Source organism: Protopterus annectens, chromosome 1.part2 (genome assembly GCF_019279795.1).
Source record: "Protopterus annectens isolate FY-2018-M chromosome 1.part2, PAN1.0, whole genome shotgun sequence".
Taxonomy (NCBI): Eukaryota; Metazoa; Chordata; order Ceratodontiformes; family Protopteridae; genus Protopterus; species Protopterus annectens.
The window spans coordinates 992,358,878-992,384,359 of NC_056727.1; the positions used below are offsets into that span (position 1 = coordinate 992,358,878).

The 25,482-nt window shown below is 41.6% G+C and overlaps 1 protein-coding gene across 2 annotated transcripts in view; it reads right to left on the minus strand.

Annotated features, from left to right (window-relative positions):
- The window catches only part of LOC122792214 (protein argonaute-1), a 1,920,205-nt gene that overhangs the window by 1,030,742 nt on the left and 863,981 nt on the right, over positions 1–25,482 (minus strand). For both annotated transcript variants that reach the window (XM_044059955.1, XM_044059956.1), the window contains exon 8: positions 4,283–4,430. In XM_044059955.1, the coding sequence (XP_043915890.1) occupies positions 4,283–4,430 (148 nt within the window). The remainder of the gene's footprint in view (positions 1–4,282; positions 4,431–25,482) is intronic.

A 25,482-nucleotide genomic window follows, 5' to 3' on the forward strand; every position in this document is an offset into this window, starting at 1 on the left:
CAAAATAATATATATATATACATATATACATATATATACACACACACACATATATATATATATAAACACAGTTATTCAACTACCACTTGTGACACAGGCAAACTTGTATTCATATAAATGTAGTCATTCCACATTAACAAGTTCACATTTACAAACATTAGACACTGCATATAGTTATGTACCATATAATCTAAGCAACATTACATAATTGCTGCTTTTTTCTTAAACCTCATTTCTCCCCCAAAGTATTTCTTCTGCATGTACTGCTCCCACAATTTCCATTTTTTCTATGTAATTTACTCCTATCCTTTTCTACAAATCCCACTTCCTGTTCTTTTATATCTGTTACAGTGTTCACTACTTCAAGTATACCTGATTTGATTTTGATTTCCATGTTCTAGTAATTGCTTTTTTGGCTGCCACCAGAATTGAACTGTAGTCCTTACTATGTCTAGGCAATTCAGAACTGGTATCCCAGCTGAGAGAAATAATTTCCTTAGTTACATTCATTTGCTCACCCAGTATTCCTGACAGAGTACTCTGTAGGGATATTTTTTTAAAGACTACTGAACTCATTGCAGTTCTAAAACATATGTTCCCAATTACATCTTTCTTCCTCACCACACCTAAATTTGCCATCTACCTGAGGAAAATTTCTTTTGAGTCTGCTTGGGGTATAAAAGTACGTACGCAACATCTTCCAGGCAAAAATCAATCTTCTAGATTTTGTTGCATATTTGGGAGCCATACATATGGTCTCCCATTCCTTCTTTTGTGAACTGCAGGTCTCTCTTCCCAGTCTTTTCTGACCTCTTCTGATTCCCATCGTTACAGTGCATTGTTTTATATGCCCACTAACTCTCTCTAACAGCAGCTTTTGTTCTAGATTTAATAAAAACTCAAACCACTTCAGGTCTTTCATTTAGGATCCTCCTATCCTTTTCTCTCTGTCTATACTCTGATATCAATCCCTGATAGGAAGCCAATCACTAGCCTGCAATCCAAATGTCTTCTTGGCCATTTCCATTACCTTTTCTTCTCTTATTTGTTCCCAGTACCTTGGTTCCTTTGCCATCTTCCTCCAGTAAATTCCAGCCCCCTTGTCTATTCTCTGTACCCTTAAATGCAGTTATCTCTATCGGCAGTATTGCCCATCTCCACTGCCATGTTGGCTTAGTTCTTAGTATACTTTCTCCTACTTATGAATATAACATTTTGTACGACTGTTATTCTATTTAAAGATCTGTGTACAAGATCCCATTCTTTCATTATTACTTGAATTACCCCCCTGCCTAATCATCCCTTTTCACTTTGAACTGCAGCTTTTTGCTTGCGTTATGTATAACAGCCTTAAATGTGTAGCTTTAAAATGGCCCTTCAAATCAGGTAATCCTAAACCTCCTTGTTCTATTGGGAAATTCAGCTTGCTCCACTTGATTCTTGCCCTCTTACCCTCCTAAACAAAATCTTTCAACTAATTACTTTCTACAACTTCTCCTCTGGTTGATAAAAAAATATGCCTAAAGGGACTAAACATTTTTGCTGCTTGCATCTTGCTATCAATATCCATAGGCATGAACTTGCAGTTTCTCAGTTTTTGTATAATTTTTAGTCTTTTCCCATATATCCTTAGCTGCCGTAAACAAATCCTTTTTAATCCATACTACTAAATGTGTCAATTTATTTTGAACCCATAAATATAGGTACTGCCGAACCAATTTGTGTGTGGTTAACAGTTTATAGACTTAGCTTTTGCTTTATCTTCATTAATTTTATAATCAAAAATAAAAAAAAAATGATCTTTTTCAGAATATTCCACAACACTGAGATGCCTTTTTCTAGTTCCATCAGGTACAAATAATATCACTTGCAAATAAAAGCCAACTTTTCTTGAACACCATACCAATTATATCCTTGAATTTCTAAGTCCCTTATTTTCTTTACAGTAAACTCTCAGTTAAACTGGCACACTCGGGGATTGGTAGATGCCAGATAACTGTACTTTCTGGTTGCTTGAGAGTTACTGCTAAAAACAGGCCAGACTAATACTGTACCCAAAACTGTTTTGACTTGTTTTCAGGTTGGGGAGGGGAAATTTATTCCTACCTTCCTTTTTAAAACTCAAACTCTAAAAATGTAAGGTATGTTTCTGCAGGGGGAAAAAAGTGCAACACACAAAAATTGTACTGTACTACTTCGATATTTTTTTGCCGGTTGCTTAAGTCCCAGTTAAGAGTTTACTGTATTAATGCAACTAAATACAATGCAAATAAAGGGGAGAGAGGACACTCCTGCCTGGTACCTCTGTTCAGACAACTTATCAGAGAGGAACCCTCTCCCACTTTCACTTTTGCCTCCAATCCCTAATTGTATTAGGAAATATAAATGCTTCCATTGCCCTACTCACAAAGACCCAACTTACTCTTCTAAATATTTTTTCTGCATTAAGACCTACCGATAAAAGGGGTACTTTCTAACATCCTGCCTCCAACTAGATCATTGCTCTATTAATGTTATCAAATGTTTGTCTCCCCTCCCCAACACCACATTGATCCATATCTATCAATTTTGGCATCACCTTTGCCATTATTTTAGCCATTAGAAATAAACACTTTATAATCATGGTTTAAAATTTTAATGGGCCTGTATGAAGCTGGATCAGATGGGCCCTGACCAACATTGGGTATTACAACCATCACAGCTTTTTTCCAGGATGTTGGTGCATTCCCTCCTTTAAATATTGTTAAAACTTTCCAAATCTATATCACTTTCTTCCCTCCTAGCTTCTAAACTTCAAAAGGAATACCATCTATTCCTGCAGATTGGTTATACATCACTATTTTTATTCTCATCTCCTCCTATTTTAACTGTTAGCTGAGCCTTATCTACCTCTAACTTGTATAAATCTTAAATATTTCCATTTATGCTTTTTCTTGATTTCCCTCACTTCCCCTGCTGTATACAAATTTCATAAAATTTCCGAAATATCTCTAATACCACTCAGGATCTCTGGTTATTTTTCTTGTTATAGACTACTTAAGTTTGCAACAACCCTTTCTACTTTGTTGCCCAAGTTGTTGTGCCAAACTTTTTGTGCTCTGGAGTTATTATTAAAGAACAGTTGCTTAAAAGCAATCTTTCAAAACTTGTGCATATTACCCAGTAACTCCCTTATTTTCTCTTTAGCACTCTGCAACTGCACCTCATCTTGAGTAAGGCTTGGCTTTTCTTAAATTCTGGACAGCATTTAGGAGCAGCTTTCTGTAGTTTTGTGCAAATATGTCATCCTCACTATTGGTGCCTATATGAAGAGTTACTGCTTTATTTGTGCTTTCCAGCTGCCACATTCTCATTTTATTAAAACACCTTTAATTACTACAACTACATTATCAGTTCCAGCACAAGCTAACTTTCAACACAGACAAATACATGTTCAAAGTAGCTCTACAGATACAGACACAGCATTAGATAGTAAATTAGTACTTGTTTCTCTAATTGCGTAACTGTCAATTGGCTTGCATTGAGCATATTAAAATTTGTTTAATCCTACTTTGCTGTTTCTCTGGGGAACAAGGAAATCTATATTTCTCAGAATCATCATTTACATAACTGAATACTCACAGCTACACAACGTGTAGAAACATGACTTTATGAAAAAGTATGCAGTGACAGCAACGTATTAATTCAGAGAATTTTATTACTGGTTTCCAAACTTTGAAGCAATCTGCCATACCGTAATAAACATTTAATCCATACCACCGATGTCAGAAAAAAAGCCAAATTACCACTTATTCTGGACACTGGTCAACAAAGATGGCATTCGTAACATATAAAACTCGGAACGTATGAAGATGGCACAAATAAAATGGATTTATAACTCAAAGGGTAATCCTCTCAGAGGAACAATTCATTATAACATGGCATAATGTGTTCTGAACAATGATGCTGCTAGCCTACTGGTATCACCTGTGCCTTCTTGTGAATTATATACTTGAGGTTAAAAGCTGCTTCAAGTTCTCTCTCCAAGACATCTATAGCTCTTCCTGACTTTGCTCAATAAATCCAGTGTTCTTTTCAAATGAAAGATGCACCGGTACATACTTGGATACATCCAAGGCAAATGCCACTGAATGCAAAGCATAGCTCACCAAGGCTTACTGCAGAAGCTGATTAAAGCTGGATTTGAGACTACTTGTGAGAAGACACTTGAACCCTGCTTGAATGACATCCCAAATAAAAGATAACACTTCAGGAGCAACATAACTCATGTGGGAAAGCTTACCTCTAGTGGCAAGTAAGTATGCTTCTGTTCCTGGCCCACCTGGAGACACGGTAGATGAGGATATTTTAACTGTAAATTGTACTTCTGTTTAAAATACTGAGCCACTGTGCACTCAACAGTCTGGCCACTCTCCAGCTGAAGAGGAAACCTTGAAAAGAAAGCAACAAGTTAGCTCAGTTAACCCCACCACAGCTATATTTTATTTTCATTTGTGAAATGATCCAAGGATCATTTTCAGTCAGGACTTAACATAGTAGGCAGACACAACAAATCAGAATATTTGCATAAAAAATATTTGTGCATCAGATTAGACATCATTCCATTACAATTAATGCAGTTTTTAGTCCAGACTAACAAAACTGCTACCTAAGTACATGGCATTACATATATTATGACAGTAAAACTAAACTAAGATGTGCAACTATTACTACCAATTTCACACCAATACAATTCGCTCTACATGCCTAAAAATATTTTATTTGGCATGTGTTTACCGGGAAAGTCAGAATGGGTCATGAGGTACCCATTTTTAGCAGAGGCCCAGGGAGGAAAAACTCCAGACACATATGGTTAACAGAATGAAAAACTAGACAGACATAATAAACCCATAACAATTCCGCGGTGGTGCAGCAGCAGCGTTGTTGCCTCACAGGAAGAGGTTCTCCCGTTAGATTCTCGGCTTGGGTTTGTGAGTGCCTTCTGTGTGGAGTCTGCATGTCCTCCCCGCGGTCGAGTGGGCGTTCGAAAGACATGCTTTGAATGGGCATGCCTTCGTTGAAGGTTGGGTGTCGGGCTGGCAACTCGACACCATAAAAACCAACTGCCAATCATTAGCGGACCGGAGTTTTGATGTGGTGACCCCTAACCGGGAAAAGCCGAAAGACGAACAATAACATAATAAATCCATAACATTCAAGCACAAATATGAAAACAGTTTTTCAGAATAAGAACTTAAGTTACAACATTCAAGCAGAAAATTTGAAAAACTAAACATTATGTCGTTTTTATTCTCACAAAACTAAAGTCATAGTGTTCAAGCATACATTTTATGGAAAGTCTGATACAGTAAGATGCAGCATCATTTACATAATAGATGATCATAATGACTATTAATATTCTACAGGTCATGAAATATAACATTATATTGGAGAAGGTGCAGGCTACTACAAGTAAAGAAGGCGGTGTGATAAAGGGGATAGTAGGAATGGATGTGGAAAAGGTACGAGTGTAACCTCAGAGGAGTATGCGTAGAAGAGAGGGTAGGGTAAGTTAGTAGTGGGGATACAGACAGTAGCAGTAGAAAAAGGTACAAGAGTACCTCAGACGGGCCTCATACAGGAGCAACTCCAAGCTTTGTTGAAGTACTATTTTATAGAGGTTTTGAAGGAGTGCAGGTTAGTAGCAGTTTTGACAGTTAAAGGGAGGCAGTGCCACAGTTTTGCCACAGAGCAGGAGTAAAGGCTTAGACCTGGGGTTTTGTTAGGTTTATAAGTTGAGATGTTTGTCTTCAGATCAGAGATGCTTATTTGGGATATTAAAGTTGATTAACGGGGTAAGAACAGGACAAGCTAGTGGTTGTGGATGATTTTGTATACCGCAGTAAGTTGTACGTATTGGAGGTGGAGGGGGAGTTCAAGCCATCTTACAGAATGTAGGGCTTTACAGTGATGAGTTAGAGGGGTTGCGTTTATGGCAAATTTGCATTTTTTTTTAAAGCAACTTTCTAGTTTTTTCTTAGGGAGGTCTGTAAGTTAGTTAGAATTGGGGCCCCACTTAACAGTGAGGGCAAGAGGTAGGTTTTGGCCAGGGTAATTTTGGTAGCTGCTGCGATGAAGTTTTTATTCCTGTATAGCAAACCTAGTTCTGGGTCAGTGTGCATGTTTTTTTTTTTTTTTTTTTTTACTGTTTTGAATGTGTAGAGATTATCAATTGTGACACCTAGCAATTTGGTATGATGAACAAATTCAATTTCAGTACTGTTGGCTGAAACAATCTTGGAAGTTTGTTTTGTTGGAGTTATGGGGTCTGTGGGTGAAGAAAATGAGTTTTTTTTTTTTTTTTTGGTTCAGTAGGAGTTCAGCATTGGAGAGCCATGCTTCTATGGAAAAGAAAGCCTGTTGTGTTGTGTTGTAGGGGAGTTAGTGTGTCTGATATGCAGATGATAGTGGAGTCATCTGCATATTGGATTGCAGTGTCCTCACAGGAGGATGTCTGTAAGTTATTGATGAAGACATTAAATAGTAACGGGCCAAAGATGAATCCTCGAAGTTCACCTATGGGGCTGACATGATATAGGGAGATAGAGCCCTGCCATTTTACTGCTTGCTGCCCGTCACCTAGGTAGCTAGAAAAAACACTGAAGTGAGGAGGATAGACCAATGCTGGAAAGTTCTTTAAGGAGTTTGGGGTAAAATACCATGTCAAATGCTTTTGATAAATCTAGGAATACTACAGATACTAGTTTGCCAGTGTCACAAGCTTTGTTGACAAAGTCCATGAAAGATAAGGCTGCTGAGGTATTGTGTGCAGGTCTAAAGCCATGCGGAGTGCAGGAAAATACGCTGTTGTGTGTAACATGGTGGAGAAGTTGTAGGTGCATACATTTTTCTACAAACTTGGAGGGGGGGGCAGGATTGCAATAGGATGAAAATTTGTGATGTTAATGGAATTGCCTCCCTTATGTAAAGGGATATAATGTGTGATCTTTTTCATAGGTTAGAGATTCAGCTATGGATCTATTAAGATGCTAACAGGGAATGCTATTGCCTCTGCGACCCGTATTAGGTATTCTGGTGGGAGGCTGTCTGCCGAGGCTGAGCAAAGTTTCAGTTTTTCTGAAAATTTTATTTGAGATAAAGGGATGGGCTGAAAAGTAAGCTGGGGATGTTTTTTTTTTGGTTATGAATGAGGGGTTGGATACATGTATAATGTGTCGGGTGTGTAGATTTTAGTATTGGTGTTATTAGAAATAGTGAGTTGGGGTGGATGAGTTGGGTTTACTTTATAGAGTCTATATCCAACCTAAAAGTATGTGCTGAATTCGGTGGCTGTTTGAAGAGGCAGTATATATTAGGGTACGGATTGGGATTATTTTTATTTCCTAGGTTGGGCAGTGACTTTACAGAGAACCAAAATTTCGTACGGTTTTTGTGGTTATCTTGAATGTCGGAATAGTATGAAATTTTTGTCAAGCAATATTTTTGTCTTTGATTGTGGAGTTGCCTGTATAACTGAAGATATACGTTTTTTTTATTCTTTAGTCAGGCAGTTCATGCTTTGTCAGTCTTTCATTATTAGAATTTTATATGATTTGCTGAGACGTGGGGCATGGTTATTTTTTATTTTATTTATTTTGTTCACAGAGGGGCTAGGGGGTTAAGAATGCTTAGGAAGGTGCTGTGAAATGTTCACCTGCATCATTAAGGGGAAGTCTTTTTAGGATGGACCAGTCTATAGCTCCTACCCTCAGGTCAATTTATAACAGAGTAATCACTTCAAAGCCTGAACAAAGCAATTAACAAGGCTTTCTGTCATTTCCTGAGGCTAAATACCTGGCATATGCAGTATAGTCTACTGGTCAGGTAAATGGAGACAGTGGCCAACTTAGTAAGGGGTCCTGCTACTTCAGACCAGGCATGTGTTCAAAAAACAATTAATCTCCGTGGTATCCCCAAAGTCTCAAAACAACTTACTAAAGTGTAGTGGGTCCAAAAACAAAACAGTGTAAGAAACTTCTCTGTGTGGAAGATTTTCAGTCCATATATTTCTAGTTAATCACTGTATATTAATCAGATCAGACAATAGCAGTAGAAGTAGCGAACGTAAACTAGTCTTTAGTCAAAACAAAACAAAATGTAATAGAAAATATATAATTGTATAGCATTACTAAGTATACAAAAGTAATCCAAGCAAGGCAGGCAGTCTGTTTCCAGTTGAAAATCCTTTAAGTACACAGACAAGTGATCCAAGCAAAACAAAAATAGAGTAATAATTTCCTCACAAGCTTTCTAAAAAAAAAAAAAAAAAATATATATATATATATATATATATATATATATATATATATATATATATATATATATATATATATATATACACACACACATACATACTTTTTATCGGGCATGGGAGTGATTTATTGTGCTGTAAAACAAAGTGTTATTGGTACACATGTTAAATTCACATCCCTTCCCCATCAGTGTGACATTCAAGCTGGTCCTGCCCTAACCCTTATGTACTTTTAATAAAATTATATAATGATGTGGTACATCTTATTTAACCAAATTATTAAGTAGATTAAGTCTGCGATTTTATCCAAGACAATATAATACATGGCTGGAAATATATCAACCTTAGTTCATTTGGCAATCAAAAAAATATATAAATATATACATATACATTTTGTATGTAAAAATCAATCTCTGTTTTCATAACCTATTGTTAACAAAGATCGCTTTCATCCTTCTAGACTTCTTCAGGTCTGTGTACAAGAACCCTAAAACCTGTATAATTGTATAATTAGTATTGTTAATACACATCATTTTGAATAAAGTGGAAAAGAACTAGAAAAAAATTAAAATAAGAAAAAATGTATGTATGATGATGGAAACAAAATATACATTTAAATTTCAACTGATTTAAAATGGTATTTAAAACCAATTTGTAGAATAAAATACAATTAGTCATGTAAACAATGTGGCAATTTTCTAAGTTCCAGTGCACTTTTAATTGAACAGTAGTAGTTTAGTCCAGGCTTCCTAAAATAGTTCAGCTTTAACTGCCACATGAGTTCATGTTTTTCCAGAATATTCAGGATGTCTCCTTCAAGATCACCCATGTCTATGCGATCCAGGATCTCGAACTTAAAACCTGTGTCTCTTTTATGAAGAGAAAGGTGTTTGGCTAGTACATTATTTTTACATCCAGAGCGGACTTCTGACAGATGATATGAAATCCTACGCTTGAGTTTATTTACAGTCTTGCCCACATAGAATGCATCACACTCATTGCACTGTGCCCTGTATATTACTTTAGTGTTATAGTCACCCCCTGAACTGGTTTTAATGATCTTTAAATAAGGGCAATAAAAACTATTACCTTGTTGTATAAATATACAGAATGTACACTTAGTTTCACATCTTTTAGTGCTTTTCTCACATGGTCTAGGTTTAAATTCAACAAAACTTCTAATGTTCCTGGCCTTCCTATAAACAAAGGCCATGGCAGCCCCCCTTCTTAGATATGCAAATTTCCAAGGACACCAACAATAACAGAATCACCACTGATCTATTCAGAAAACCAACGAGGGTTAACTTACTACTCCACAGAACTTACTACTCCACAGTAAAAGTCTACATCCTACAAACACGAAGTATAATGTAGTGAAGGTCCCAAGGCTATAGATCAGCTTGAGTTACCACAGAGATGGAACCATTTTTGAGAAACCTGAACTACTTAGAGAATGATTTTCTAGTGAGAGGCTATGAAAGTCAGATGTTAAAAAACATCCTGGAACCCATTATAGAACAGAAAAAGGACTGAAGCACCTTCACTAAACCTCCCCAGTGCAAAAATGTTAATTCAACAGAGAATAACAAATGCAAAAATAGCTGCATCCTGACATACACTTTGGATTATCACAGTATCAAAAATATTATTGAAGAAAACTGGGACATTGTCACAGGAAACCCTTTTCTGATTAACATCTTAGGTAAATCCCCATCATTTGTTTATAGGAAGGCCAGGAACATTAGAAGTTTTGTTGAATTTAAACCTAGACCATGTGAGAAAAGCACTAAAAGATGTGAAACTAAGTGTACATTTTGTATATTTATACAGCAAGGTGATAGTTTTTATTGCCCTTATTTAAAAAAGATCATTAAAACCAGTGCAGGGGGTGACTAACACTAAAAAAGTAATTTACAGGGCACAGTGCAATGAATGTGATGCATTCTATGTGGGCAAGACTGTAAATAAACATGTCATCTGTCAGAAATCCGCTCTGGATGTAAAAATAATGCACTAGCCAAACACCTTTCTCTTCATAAAAGACACGCCGGTTTTAAGTTCCAGATCCTGGATCGCATAGACATGGGTGATCTTGGAGACATCCTGAATATTCTGGAGAAACATGAACTCATGTGGCAATTAAAGCTGAACTCTTTTAGGAAGCCTGGACTAAACTACTACTGTTCAATTAAAAGTGCACTGGAACTTAGAGAATTGCCACATTGTTTACATGACTAATTGTACTTTATTTTATTCTACAAATTGATTTTAAATACCAATCAGTTGAAATTTAAATGTATATTTTGTTTCCATCATCATACATACATTTTCTTATTTTTATTTTTTTTTCTGGTTCTTTTTTCCACTTTATTCAAAATGATGTGTAATAATAATACTAACTAATTATACAATTATATAGGTTTTTAGGGTTCTTGTACACAGACCTGAAGTCTAGAAGGATGAAAGCGATCTTTAATAGGTTATTGACATAGAAACTGATTTTTACATGCAAAATGTATATGTATATATTTATATATTTTTTTTGATTGCCAAATGAACTAAGGTTGATATATTTCCAGCCATGTAGTATACTGTCTTGGATAAAATCACAAACTTAATAATCTACTTAATTTGGTTAAATAAGAGGTACCACATCATTATATAATTGTATTTAAAGTACATAATGGTTATATATTATTATGACAGCTACTAAGTAGGGCAGGACCAGCTCAAATGTCACACTGATGGGGGAAGGGATGTGAATTTAACATGTGTATCCACGGTGGTGGTGCTGCGGTAGCATTGTCGCCTCACAGTTAGACAATGCCCATTCGATTCTCAGTTAGAGCGTCTTGTGTGTGGCGACATGCGTGAATGGGCGTTCCTTCGTTGAAGGTTGTGCATTAGGCCCAGCAAGCCAGCATGTAAAACTCCACTGCCAATCATTAGCGTACCGGAGTTCCGCTGTGGCGACCCCTAACCGGGAAAAGCCGAAAGACACAAAAATCCGCAGTAGTGGTGCTGCAGGAGCGTTGTCGCCTCACAGCAAGACGTTGTCCCGTTTGATTCTCAGCTAGAGCATCTTCTGTGTGGAGGCATGCGTGAATGGGCGTGCCTTCGTTGAAGGTTGTGCGTCAGGGCTGGTAAGTCGGCACGTAAAAATCCAATACCAAACATTAGCGGACAGGAGTTCCGCTGTGGTGACCCCTGACCGGGATAAGCCGAAAGACACAACCAATTTACAGCACAATAAACCACTCTCATGCCTGATAAAAAGTATATATATATATATATATATATATATATATATATATATTTAGAAAGCTTGTGAGGAAATTATTACTCTATTTTTGTTTTACTTGGATCGCTTGTCTGTGTACTTAAAGAATTTTCGACTGGAAACAGAATGCCTGCCTTGCTTGGATTACTTTTGAATACTTAGTAATGCTGTACAATTATATATTTTCTATTATTACTTTTTTTTGTTTTGTTTTGACTTAAGACGAGTTTACGTTCGCTACTTCTACTACTATTGTCTGATCTGATTAATATACAGTGATTAACTAGAAATATATGGACTGAAAATCTTCCACACAGAGAAGTTTCTTGCACTGTTTTATAACTGATTAAAGTCAATACACAGCAAAGTTCATGATAAATATACTTCCATGAAACAGTGACAAAAAGTCTCTGTAAACTTGTAGGTGTAGGGCTTTGTGACAGAGCTTCTGCAGTATCGGAGTCAGATGTAGTGACTGCAGGCTCTGCTCTATGAAGGAAGATAGTGCTGAGTAAGAAGAGAACACTATATAGCACTGTCATTTTCTAAAACAAGCTGGTGGAGGATGACAAACATAAGACTGTGTGGTTTTATTATTAAGCATGGTGATGTGTTTCTGTTGCAGAATGAGTAGCACTAAACAGTTATTTTATACTGTTTGGAGTTAATTTGAAATTAAAAATCTGTTCAGTTTAAGTTTAAAATTACTTGTAATTTTTTGAAGTATGCACAGAAACAGAGCACATTTTACAGAACTCACAAAGAAAACTAAATAAAGGTTTACTTTTTAACAGTGTTAATACATAAAGGCAATTTAATACCCGTGCTAATGTACTAGATGTTGATGCCCATGGGCACCAATGATTAGTCAAAGGATACATATGAAGTGGTACCAAATAGGTTTAGGGAGGTGAATAGAGATACCAGGATTGTGGGGGGGGGGGGGGATTGAAGAGGTTTCCTATTTGAAGTGTAAGACTCATTCTTGCAAATAACAGCACTTTGAAAAAATAATATATAATGCAATCAAATACTGAAGTCCAAAACTTACTGATCTAGTCCTAAAGCTTTTTAAAGGGGATTCACTCTTGGTAGCCCCTTCACAAGCATGAGGGTCTATTCCTTCATACCCCTACTACTTACGGCCTCTAACTTCAAAAGCAGTGTACCTCAGAGTGGGGAGGGGGTACAGTATTTCAGCTTTGGACTCTGTATATATTTCCACACATATGCACTTTCAGTTCACTATTCCTAGTACTACATGCATTGTTGTTGGACCTTCAAACAGGCACAGTTACAGTTAGCATTCCCACAAGTATTATTTGTGCCAGGTAAAGTTGACAATCCAAGAGTTCTTGAACCTCTGGGATTGTTCTTTTCAATATTTCAATACTACTGGAAGGACACCAAATACATACGTGCAGAAACTAAATTTAGTGGTCTGGACTGGGTTTGGTGGTAAATAAACACATTGAACAGCAACATAAAATATAGTACAGTGACTATTAACTATATACCAAACTCACTTTTTTACACATTTAACTGTGTAAGCCCACTGGACATGGTCTCTCTTCAGAGTTGGCCAGGGAGCAATGTCTTGTAAAGTCACTTAAGTCATAATGGGCAAAAAGACAGAGAAAGAACCAAATCTTGTCCTCTGCCTACAGAAAGATGCTCAGTTTGGAGCCTTAATCGTTTGTACTACCTGCTACGTGAACAGAAAATGGCATTAGAGGAAAGCAGTTATTTAAGAAGCTGTAATTCATAGGTAGGTGTGTACATTTAAGGATGTGGGAGTTGCACAGAGTCATCTAACAGCAGCATGCATTAATATATTACCATGCTATTTATGCATTAGGGTATGAATGTGATCAAAATCAGACGTGGGTATGCAGGCAGTAAAATGAGTGTAAATGGAGGGTATATGCGTGTGTAGGTGGGTGCATGTAAGTGTGTGGGGGGTTTACAATTAGGTGCATTGTAAATGACCAACAAACATGCTGAATATGCATTATTATTGTTTATATATGTGTAAAATCATTCAATGAATCTCAGACATGAGAGTACCACTCATTAAAGTGGCTGCAGTTAGGTACATTTTTGGGTGATTTCAAGGTATCTGACAGTAGCAAGGTGAAATCTATTACTATGGCAATGTACTTACAGAAAATGGTCATAGACATCTGAGGTTTACACAACGGAGAGGCTTAACTGTTGGACTCACGTCTGCATGCGCAGATGAGAGGATTGCTGTGGATTCCACTATATTATGACAGCTAACAGAAATGAGCTGAAATACATACTACTGTGGCTACACAGATAAAACAATGGCTACAAGTGAAATGCACATTTTGTGCATGTACATTGGAGTTTGCATGGGTTGCACTGTATACGTCTGACAACAGCAGCAACCTGAAATATAGTACAGTGGTACTTAATTCACTGTTTCACACACTGACATCAGAGGTCTATCTAAACATGTCGCGTCTGTGTAGAGGGGAGAGCTGCATAATGGACATCTAACAAGTGAAAGTATATTCTGGTGGTTGCTTTTTTGCATTTTTCCATTAATTTGATAAACATATCACTGGTGTACACAGTGAAATTCTTAACCAGTGTACACATATCTGTATGTATGTATGTATGTATGGGGGAGGTGCAACTTAACACTATAGGCATTTGAAAACAACAAGATGAAATGCAGAACTGTGGAAATTTATGCATTCATTAAATTCAATTGGTGTTCTAGATAAACACAGCATTAGTTCTGGAGTCACACTTGTCAAGAAATAATGGGCTCTCTTCTAAGTTGATGCCTTGGAGATATGAAAAGCTTTCAGGATCCCGTCTGGGAGCTGTTCAAATACAGTTTCTCTCTTTTCTGTAGGAGTTGTTTGAATGGAAAGTACAGTTACAGAAGTCCTACTTATCTGTAACAGTAGATGCTTGAATTTCACCCTGACTCAGTGTCCTATGGGTTCTGTACTGCACAAACCCACACAAACAGCTTTCCAGTGCTCAGAATTCCTTCCTCTGACTCCATGTGATTAGTGGATTGGTTAAGCTGCTCTCACAACAGGAAGTCTAAACCCTGTCACAGGAAATCAGTTTTTCAGGCTTTTAGTGCTATGTAGGAAGAATGAAGTACCAGAAGCAAGAATTACCTGAAGCCAAACAATTCAAAGCTAACAAAACACTAACACAAATAACCAAGGCCAACCAACAACAAAAAAATGGTTGGATCCCATCAAACTACATATAAAGTAAGATGAAGGGTGGGTAGGTGGTGCCACTAAGAATGTGAAATTCAAGGATAAAGAAGTTATGTAATCACCATAACGTTCCATCTGAATTGATGCTCATTTGTCTTCAATCTGTAGGAACACAGATCCCACTCGGCCGCATTTCTCCAGCATCTGATCCGAGCTCCCCCTACCTATAAAGCTCCCCTCTCCTTCTCCCCTTCAGATTGAGTTTGCTGCCCCCCTCCCCCCACATAGCAACCCAACCTGACACTGTCTTTCTCCCCAACACAAAACTTAAACAGGGATAACAGATTACGCCAGAAAGGATCATGTCTTATCCAGCCAGACCACCACACAGCGCATATGAGGCAGGGGGGGGGAAGGAGGGAGGGATGGTTGAAGACCAATGAAGAGCAACACCTCAGATGGAACACTATGGTGAGTACATAACTTCTTTATCTGAAGTTATCTTCATTTGGTCTTCAACCTGTGGGACAGAGTTCCCAGCTACTAAACACCTGGGAGGCCCTCATGGAAGGATATTCCATAACACGGTGGAGCCAAATGATGCCCTGCTTCTGCAGAGAAGAACCAATTTGTAATGGGAGATGAAAGTATGTGAAGATGTCCAGGTAGCCGCAGAGCAAATGACATCCAAATAAACTCTAGACCAAAAGGCAGCTGAAGTAGCCAAAGATCTAGTAGAATGTGCCTTAACATGACCTGGCAGAGGCACTCCCCTTTATTGAATATACCAAGAGCATACACTGAGAAATCCAATGAACAATGGTGACCTTAGATACACTCTAAAAAGGGCTTAGAATAAGAAAAAGTTGATCAGACTTGCCTTTGTTCTGTGCAAGTAAAATCATAATTGTTTATGAACATCCAACAGATGCAGTTTATACTCCCCTTTATTCTGAAAGCTTGGAAAGACGACAGGGAGATTGACAAACTGATTGATGTTTGATTCTGAGGCCACTTTAGGTAAAAAGAAAGGATTAGTGCACAGAGAAACTGTCTTTATGGAAAATCATGGTCTGAAACTCAGACACCCTTTTAGCTGAGGCAAATGCCATGGTGGTACGGCGGTAGCATTGTTACCTCACAGCAAGAGGTTCTCCCGTTTGATTTTTGGCTTGGCTTGGGAGTGCCTTCTGTGTGGAGTCTACATGTCCTCCCCGCAGTTGGGTAGCGTTCGAAAGACATGCGTGCATAAATGGGCGTGCCTTCGTTGAAGGTTGGGCGTCGAGCTGGCACCTCGGCGTTTCGTAAAAATCTACTGCCAATTATTAGCAGACCGGAGTTCCACTGTGGTGACCCCTTACCGAGAAAAATCCGAAAGAAACAGCAGCAATTAGAAAGGCTGTCTTCCAAAACAGAAATTGTAGATCCACTGAAGCAGCAGGGTCAAAAGGGGATGGAACCAAAGCTTGAAGGATCAAGGTTAGATCCCAAGGAGGAGTAGGGTCCATGATGAGTGGCCTAAGAAGAAAGGTACCTTTTAAAAAGGCTTTACAGAGCTTAGAAGAGGCTAGAGAAGCTGAATTATCCACTAAGTGGAAGTTAGAAATAGCTGCCAATTGAACTTTAACTGTAGAGAAACTGGCACCCTGCTGGAAAATGCTTGCCAGAAACTCCAAGATAACAGGAACTGGAGCAGTCAAAGGATCCAAATCCAGTTGAGCTGCCCAAATGGAGAAATGCTTCCATTTACTGGACTAAATATTCCTCGTGGAAGATCTATGAGCTGCTACCAAAATCTTCTTAACCGGAGAAGATAACCCGGGAGTCCTAACTATCATGGGAACAGGAGCAGCAAAGCTGTGAGCTTCAGACTGGCCAGATATGAATGTGGGATTCCTGAGGGATGTGAAATCAGATCTGGAACTGGATCCAACATCCATGGAGGACACACTACATGAAATCACAGAGAAGAGAACCATACTTGGCAAGGCCGGAAAGGGGCAATGAGGATGACTGAGCTTCCCAGCCACTGCACTTTCTGGATGAATTTTGAGATCAGAGAAAGAGTGTAAGCATAGAGAAGACCAAAGGGTCAAGCATGAACTAGAGCATCTCTGGGGGCTCCCCCGGAGGGGGGGTTCAGAGCAAAAAACTCACTGCACTTCACTTTGGAAGGACAGGCAAAGAGATCGCTACAAAGCTGACCTCACTTTACAAAGATCTGCTTCGCTACTGAAGGATTAAGAGACCACTCGTAAGGCATCAGGACAGACCTGCTTAACCTGTCCTCTAGAATGTTGGACCTCCCCAGAATGTGTGTTGCCACCAAAAAACAGTCGGTGGAGATCGCCCACTCCCATAATCGCATGGCTTTGCAACAAAGGGGATAAGACTTGGTTCCCCCGTTTGCTGATATACCAGACTACCAACATGTTGTCGGTCTGGATGGCAATCATCCCTAAAGGAAGATGGGCCTGAAGAGCTTGAAATGCCAATAACACCATCCTCATCCCCAGGATGTTGATATGCAACTGGGTCTCCAGGGAACACCTCATGCCTTGGACTGTCCCTCCTAAACAATGTCCACCCCCCCCCCCACTCAAGCAGGGAGGCTCCATGGGCACCGTGGTTAGAGGGGTGGGGAGAATGAATGGGCGACCACGAAGATGACCTGGAGACTGAATCTACTAAGGAAGAGAATCTTTGCATGCCCGGGATAAACAAATTGGATGTGAGTGGTAAATCCAGAAAGGACCACTGAACCACCAGAGTCCAGTAGAGCACCCTCATGTAACCGAACTGTGGGGACAAGGGTGATCGTGGCTGCCATGGACTCCAATGCCCTTAAAACCAACTCTGCAGGGGGAGAGGGAACTTGAATGTACAAGACATACTGTTTGAGGGAGTGAAGCCTGTTGGGTGTCAGAAAGGCCTTGGTTTGAATGGTGTCCAACAGGGCTCCCATAAAATCCAGAACTTGAACGGGGTGTAAGAGAATTGTTAAAATTGATGGTGATGCCCAGCTGGTGGGAAGTTCGGATGAGAAAGTCCCAGTCTTGGCAGAGTCTATGCCTGGAGGGGGCAGAAAAGAACCAATCGTCCCGGTAGGGGAAGACCCGGACACCCTGCAGCCGCAAGTGAGCTGCTGCCATCGCCATCACTTTGGAGAACAACCTGGGAGCTATGGTGAGACCAAAGGGTAGCACTCTGAATTGGTAATGATTAGCCCCCAGCCTGAAGTGGAGAAACCTCCGAGCATGTCTGTCCATTTTGATGTAATGGCACTGTCATCATTTTGTTCTGGTTGATGTGCAAGTAAAGTTGCTGGGCATTCCAAAGGCCTTGGGTACACCTGCCTGCTAGGTGAGCACCTCAAGCTACTGTCTGAGGTGTCGGTGGTGACTGCCTGGCCGGAAGGGCGGAGGATGAAGGGAAGACCCTTGTTCATAGCACAGGCCTCTGCCCACCAGAGAAATTTGTTCCTTATGCAAGGGATCACTGAAGCTTTCTCATGTGAAGCCGGGTGAGAGGGATGAGACGGTTGCTAGATGCCATGTATCCCAAGGCTTGCAGGAACTTCCTCGCAGTGAGGTGACTTCTGGAAGCCAGCTGGGTGAAGTAGAGAGCCAGGAAGCTCTGTTTTTATGGGGATAGGAAGGCGATTAGGGTTGCTGTGTCTAGCACAGCTCCCAGGAAAACAATTTTCCTGGTGGGGTTTTGCTTTGATATTTTCTTGTTGATGGTGAACCCTAGGGAAGGTGGGAGTTTTTTTGACAAAGATGATCCTGGAGCAACTTTTTTTTTTTTATGTTCTCCTGAATGAGGCAATTGTCCAGGTAAGGGTAAATCTGTGTGTTTCTCTGTCTGCAGAATGCTACATTTTGAAGATCTATTCAGCACATCCAGTAATTTTCCTGTAAAAAGGGCAGGATCGATTGGAGTGTGACCATCCAGAATTTCGTCTTAGCAACTGACAGATTCAGGGTAGAGAGATCCAGAATTAGCCTGAAGTTCCCAGTTTTCTTTGGCACCAAAAAGAAAGTACAGTTGTGTACACTTACCATAAATGTAGATGTTAGCGTGTATTCACTGTTGCAGTCATCACCTGTGGGTTATCCCTGCTGTGGGAGCCCTCGGCCGGCCCGAATACCAGTGTCTGTTTTTGTGCGCCAGCTGCTGTCGCCTGGAGTCTGACATCATGTCATCAGTACTATAAAGCAAGGCAGCCGACATCATTAGATCAGTTTTTCTTACCCTAACCTGTCAAAAGCACAAGGAAAAAGAGAGAAGTGGTCCTAGTGGCTAAGATCCACCTTGGGAAACGTGTTTCCCTAGGGGAAGATGTGAAATGGGGGATGGAGGGAGGGAAACCAAGACTGCAACAGTGAATACACTTGAACATCTACATTTATGGTAAGTGTATACAACTGTACTATGTTTTTCGTGTTTCACTGTTGCAGTCATCACCTGTGGGAAAATTCCCAAAGCTGCAATAAAGGGTGGAAGGACAGGTAGAGTCCTCGGTATGGGTCAAGAGGTCCTGTAGAATTGCAGAGGCAAACTGCCCTAGACTTAGAAAAGAGAGGTAGGTGGTAATGATTTGTAAAGGTATGGACAGAGGTCCAGGTGGCAGCTTTCAATATGTCCCTGGTAGATACTCCTCTGAGGAAGGCAGTGGAAGTGGAGATTGCCCTAGTGGAGTGGCTACGGATCGACTTAAAGATGGGTTTCCCATGTTGTCTGTAGCAAAAATGAATACAGTGTGAAATCCATTTGGAAATGGTTTGTTTGGAGATGGGCTTCCCCCCTGCCCCTGGGGCAAAGCTTACAAGAAGCTGTTCAGTTTTTCTGAATGGCTTAGTGCGGTCCAGATAGTATCTGAGTTGTCTGTGCACGTCTAGTGAGTGTAGAATTCTTTCTCCCTTGTTTTCAGGTTTGGGAATGAAGGTGTATGGCCTGGTTAAGGATACCATCTTGGGCATAGAGGAGGGATTTATCCTCGGAGACTATGTCTGCATGGAAAATTATGAAGGGCTCAACAGCCATAAGAGCTTGAAGTTCTGAGACCCTTCTGGCTAAGGTGATAGCTAGTAGAAAGGCAGTCTTCCAGGAGAGGTATTTCAATTCTGTTGAAGCGGCAGGTTCAAAAGGAGGTGAGGTTAGTTTCTCTAACACATAATTCAAGTCCCAGGGGTGGAGTAGGTGGTCTTCTGGGAGGCCTGATATTAGAAGCCCCTTTGAAGAATTGCTAAATCACAGGATGAGAGAAGAGGGGTGGGTCTGAATCATAATGGGCAGAGATGGCCGAGGCATGGATTTTAATAGAGAAGGAGACGCCACTATTGAGCAACTAAGTGATCCAGGAAGAGAGGGGATGGAAAGTTGGGAGGTACTGCCCCCTTTTGATAGTTTCCAGGAGAAGAATCTTTTCCATTTTCCTGCATAAGATTTTCTTATGCTGGGCCTTCTGGCCTCTGTGACTTCTTGTTAGTTTTTAGTATATGAGCCATGCTAAAAGTTTGAGTGTCTGTAGGTCTGGGTGCAGTACCTTCCCCGTCTCCTGGGCCGAGAGGTCTGACCTTAGGGGAAGCAGCTTCGGGGGCTTAAGGTCAGACTGCGTACTAAGGGGTACCAATGCTGTCTGGGCCAATCTGGAGTGATGAAGATGGCCTTTGGTCTCTCCTCTCATTTATCAGAACCTTGGGAATAAGGGGCAGAGGAGGGTATGCATACACAAAGAGGGAGGTCCAGGGGAAGGTCAAGGCATCCACCTTCCATGATAGGAGGTGATAATCCCTGGTACAAAACTTGTGCAGCTGGTGGTTGAGGTGCAAGGTAAAGAGGTCCACCTCTGGGGTGCCCCACTCCTGGGTGATTTGCAGAAAGATTTCTCTGTGGAGCTGCCATTCGAGGGGGTCCAGTAAGTTTTTACTTAGGTGGTCTGCCAGTGTCTTGATCACTGGTGAGTATTAGGGCAATTAGGTGTAACCCCATGGAGGTGGCTGTAAGCCACAGACTCATGGCTAACCTACACAGGGTGTAAGATTGGGTGCCCCCCCTGCTTGTTGATGTACTACATTACTGTGGTGTTGTCTATTTTTATAAGGAGGAACCCTGGCCTGATATGGGGTTGGAAGGAAGTCAGAGCCTTTTGCACTGCCATCATTTCTTTCTGGTTGATGTGCAAGTGAAGTTGCTGGGCATTCCAAAGGCCTTGGGTACACCTGCCTGCTAGGTGAGCACCTCAAGCTATTGTCTGAGGTGTCGGTGGTGACTGCCTGGCTGGAAGGGCGGAGGATGAAGGTAAGACCCTTGTTCATAGCACAGGCCTCTGCCCACGAGAGAAATATGTCCCTTATGCAAGGGATCAGTGAAGCTTTCTCATGTGAAGCCGGGTGAGAGGGATGAGAAGGTTGCTAGATGCCACATATCCCAAGGCTTACAGGAACTTCCTCACAGTGAAGTGACTTCTGGAAGCCAGCTGGGTGAAGTAGAGAGCCAGGAAGCTCTGTTTTTATGGGGATAGGAAGGCGATTAGGAATGCCGTGTCTAGCACAGCTCCCTGGAAAACAATTTTCCTGGTGGGGTTTTGCTTTGATATTTTCTTGTTGATGGTGAACCCTAGGGAAGTTAGGAGTTTTTTGACAAAGATGATCCTGGAGCAACTTTTTTTTTTTATGTTCTCCTGAATGAGGCAGTTGTCCAAGTAAGGGTAAATCTGTATGTTTCTCTGTCTGCAGAATGCTATAGCCAGGGCCAAGCATTTGGTGAATACTCTGGAAGCATTAGATAAGCCAAAGGGCACTGCAGAGAATTGAAAGTGCTGATTGCCTGCTCTGAAGCACATGAATTTTCTGCTCAATTCCCTGATGGGGATGTGGAGGTAGGCATCTTTTAAGTCTAGTCTCACCAGTCAGGCATTTTGTGTGAACATAGACAGGTCTAGTGTCACCAGTCAGGCATTTTGTTTGAGCATAGGCAGGAGCTGCTGCTGCAAGGTTAGCATTTTGAATTTGGGGACCACCAAGAAGGTACTCAGTTTGGATAGATCCAGGATGGGACGTCAAGTGTCCTCTTTTCTGGGAACAAGGAATAGTCTGGAGTAAAAACCTTTTCCTGTTTGATCTGGAGGGAAAGGTCCTACTGCCCCCCGGGATATTGTTTATGCCTGTTTTAATGCCTTTGCCCACTGGTTTGGGGGGGGGGGTCTGGGTACCCTCTTGGAATTGGGAGTTCGCTGAAGGAGAATCTGTATCCCTGATAAATGATTTTTAATACCCATTGGTCCTTGGTTATAGAGACCCAACTGTCCTTGAAGAGGGTGAGCCTTCCTCCTAGTTTTAGATGAGTGAAAGGAGGGCGGGGAGTCATTTTAAGTGATTACCATAGAAGCTTGGCTTAGAACTCACTGCCTTAGAGGCGGAAGTGGTCCATTGTTTGCTTCTTTGCTTGCCCTGGGATAGGGGCCTGGATGTCCTGTCCCTGCGGAGCTTACTTTGGCCCAGTCTGCTGGGTGCAGGAAAGGCCCCGTGCTTAGAGGGGAAGCTGCTGCTGAAAATGGGTGGTTGATCTTGAAAGAAATCTTTTACTGTTTGCATAGATTTTGCTTCGTCTTCCATCTTTTTAAGCACCTCTTCTGCTTTTTCCCCAAACAGGTGTTCCTTATCTAGGGGTGCATCAATAAGTTTCGACTTGACAAGATCAGGGAGAAGTTGTTCCTTCAGCCATGCATGTCTTCTAATAACGGATCCTGTCACTGCTGCCCTGCTAGAGGCTTCTAGGGGGTCGTATCCACATTGTAATGAGTGGTTGGCCACTCGACAAGCAGAGTGTGGTAATTCTGCCAGCTCTTTTGAGTTGGCACCGTCAGGAGAAGTAGCAATCTTCTGTTTTAATTGTTCCAAAGTGTGGTGTTGATATTTTAACATATGGAACTGACAATTGAGTGCTCTGATAGCCAAGGTTTCAGAGGTGTATACTTTCTTACCTCATCTGTCAAGAGCTCTAGAGTCTGTGAGGAGGAAGAGGATTCTTGGCAGAACTAGTCAACCCCTTTCGGTCCCTGTGTAATGACCTGAGTGTCTGCAACAGGTTCCTGTACAGGTAATTGTGAGAATCCCGTACTCTGCAGTACATGTAATGTTTAGCAGGAGGCAGGGCATCAGGGGCTACACTGGATTCAAGGAAATCATCCACCACTTCCAGAATATGTGGAATGGCCAGGGGTCTGTGCTAGGGCAGGTCTAGAAACTCTCAGTCGTTTCTTTAACTGTGGGTGGTGCTGAGATTCCCAATAAAAGTGCTCCTGAGGGAGTGAAGGGTTTCCCTGAAGGAGAGGTCCTCCAGAGGGGAGGCAGAGGGGAATGGATTCCTCTGCATCTGAATCCTCAAACAGTTAAGGGCCGTTCTTCTTCAAAGGCAAAATAAACAGATTCATCAGACTCTTGGTCTGTCAATTTTTGGAAAAGGAAGCTTTTTCCTTTTGGAGTGGGGGCTTGAGCATCACAGATAAGGGAGATGAGATCCTCCACCATTTTAAGCATTTGAGCTTGGGGTGGGGGAGCAGTAGCAAGATGGTGGTTATAAGCAGATTTCCTAGGAGTGGCCTGTCTTCAACACCTGAGAGAATCCGGTCTCTGAGAAACAGTAGTCAGAAGAGAAGACGTCTGTTTTTGTTGAGAATCAGTAGTGCGAACAGCCTCCTCGGAAGCCGGTGCCTGCATCGCGGCGTCAGACCCAACCGAGGCAGAGACAGCCAAAGGCTCGGAAGACTAAGTGGATTTCTGTGGCATACCGGACTCAGAAAGGGTCTTGGTAGTACCTATGTAGAAAGCAAGTCGGGCATCAGGGGCTGCGAAAGCACCTCAATGAATTCCGGAGAACTGACTACTTGCTTAGCGGCAGCGTCGTCGGAAGGCTTAGCCTTGTGTGGCCTTATCTTTACGTTTTTTCAGAATGTCGCAGATTGTTGGGTGATAGATGCCATATCTGAATTCAAAGATGGAATACGAAAATAACTGTCTACAAAACGAGCTCTACAGTAAATGGTTCTCGCATTAAAGCGGGCACAAAACTGGCAGCAAGGGACGTCATGGTCTGGGCCTAACCAAGTGATGCAGTAAGAATGAAAGTCTTGGTGTGAGATCTTTCGACAGGAGACACTATTAACTTTTTCGTACATCGGTTAGAGCAAGAAAAAAAAGGTCCCCAATGGGGTAATTAGCTTTATATGTTTTCTGCTGAAATTCGACTTCTGGTAACGACCGATTGGCAATCGCGTGAACTGCTTCTGCTACGGGCTCCACAGCAAGAAAGATTGATGTAATGACGTCAGCTGCCTTACTTTATAGTACTGACATGATGTCAGACTACAGGCAATAGCCGGCACACAAAAACACAGACTCTGGTATTTGGGCTGGCCGAGGGCTACCACTGCAGGGATAACCACTACAACAGTGAAACAAAAACATCTTGGAATAGATGCCTAATCCGGACTGGCTTGGGGGGGCAAGCTGGATGACTTGTTTTTCTAGAAGCTTGAAAATTCCTGTGCTGCTGCCTCCCCTTTGAGTGGGTGGAACATCTGGGAGGAACCTGGCCGGGCTTGGCCTTTGAAAGAAGGGGATTGAATATCCTCTGGATTTGATTCGCAACATCCACCGATCTGTAATTGACTCACAGGCTAATGGGTGTAGCAACAGTCTATCACAGACTGCCTCCAGAGACAAGCAGCCAGGAAACCCTTCAGGGCTGCTGCGCTGGCCTTTCCGGGAATGGATCCGGAGACCCTCGATTCCTCGGGCCCCCTCTGCCATGATGGTGGCATCTGTCGAATCTCCCTCTCCCTCTGGGGAAGGAGAGCACCAAATGTCCTGGGAACAAACCAGAGACTTCTGCAATCACACCTTCTTCACCCCCTTGCTGATTCCTGGAGGAGGATTGTTGAGGGGTTCAGAAGCGGATTCTGACAGCAGAATCTTCCCATCTTTCTTGCTCTGGACCACAGTGTCACATACCATCTTTCCAAAGAGTGTGGGACCATCATACGGCACATTTGTGAAAGACGCCTTGAAGGGCTCCGAGAAGGTACAAAGCCAGAGGGCATGATGCCTGATAGCAACATCTGCCCCGCCAACTCTAGCGGCGCCCTCTGTAGCATGACAACGTCCCATAGAGGTACTGGCAATGAAGGTGAGGGTGGCCATTCTGGAGGAGAAAACCTTCTTATCCTCTGTTGACATGGACCCTGGGGCAGACTCTGTTGATCTCCCTCACCAGGTCTCGCTGAACCCTAATAATGTGTACCATATAGTTCAGAGCACGCACAGTGAACATGACTGAAGCATAGGCCCACTTCCGAAAACGGTCCAATATCCTAGACTCTCAGTCCAGCGGGTGAACCATGGAGCTCTCCTGTGCAAGCTCCTTCTTGGTGGTCATTGCCACCACCATGGCATCGATGAGGGGTGCCTTTGACCAGTGTGGCCTGTCTGTAGGGGCACTGAGGACCTTATTGGGGCACTTGGGAATAAACTCCAGTGTGTCGGGCTCCTTCTACACCAAGATCCACCAAAGGATCCATGGAGGGGGACACCCAGGAAGTAGAGGACCCTGTGTCAAATGCCTCCAGGAACAGAAACTCATCAGGATTGGGTTTTTGGATGGACTACCCCCTGCACTGTTGGCAGGATCTCCATGTC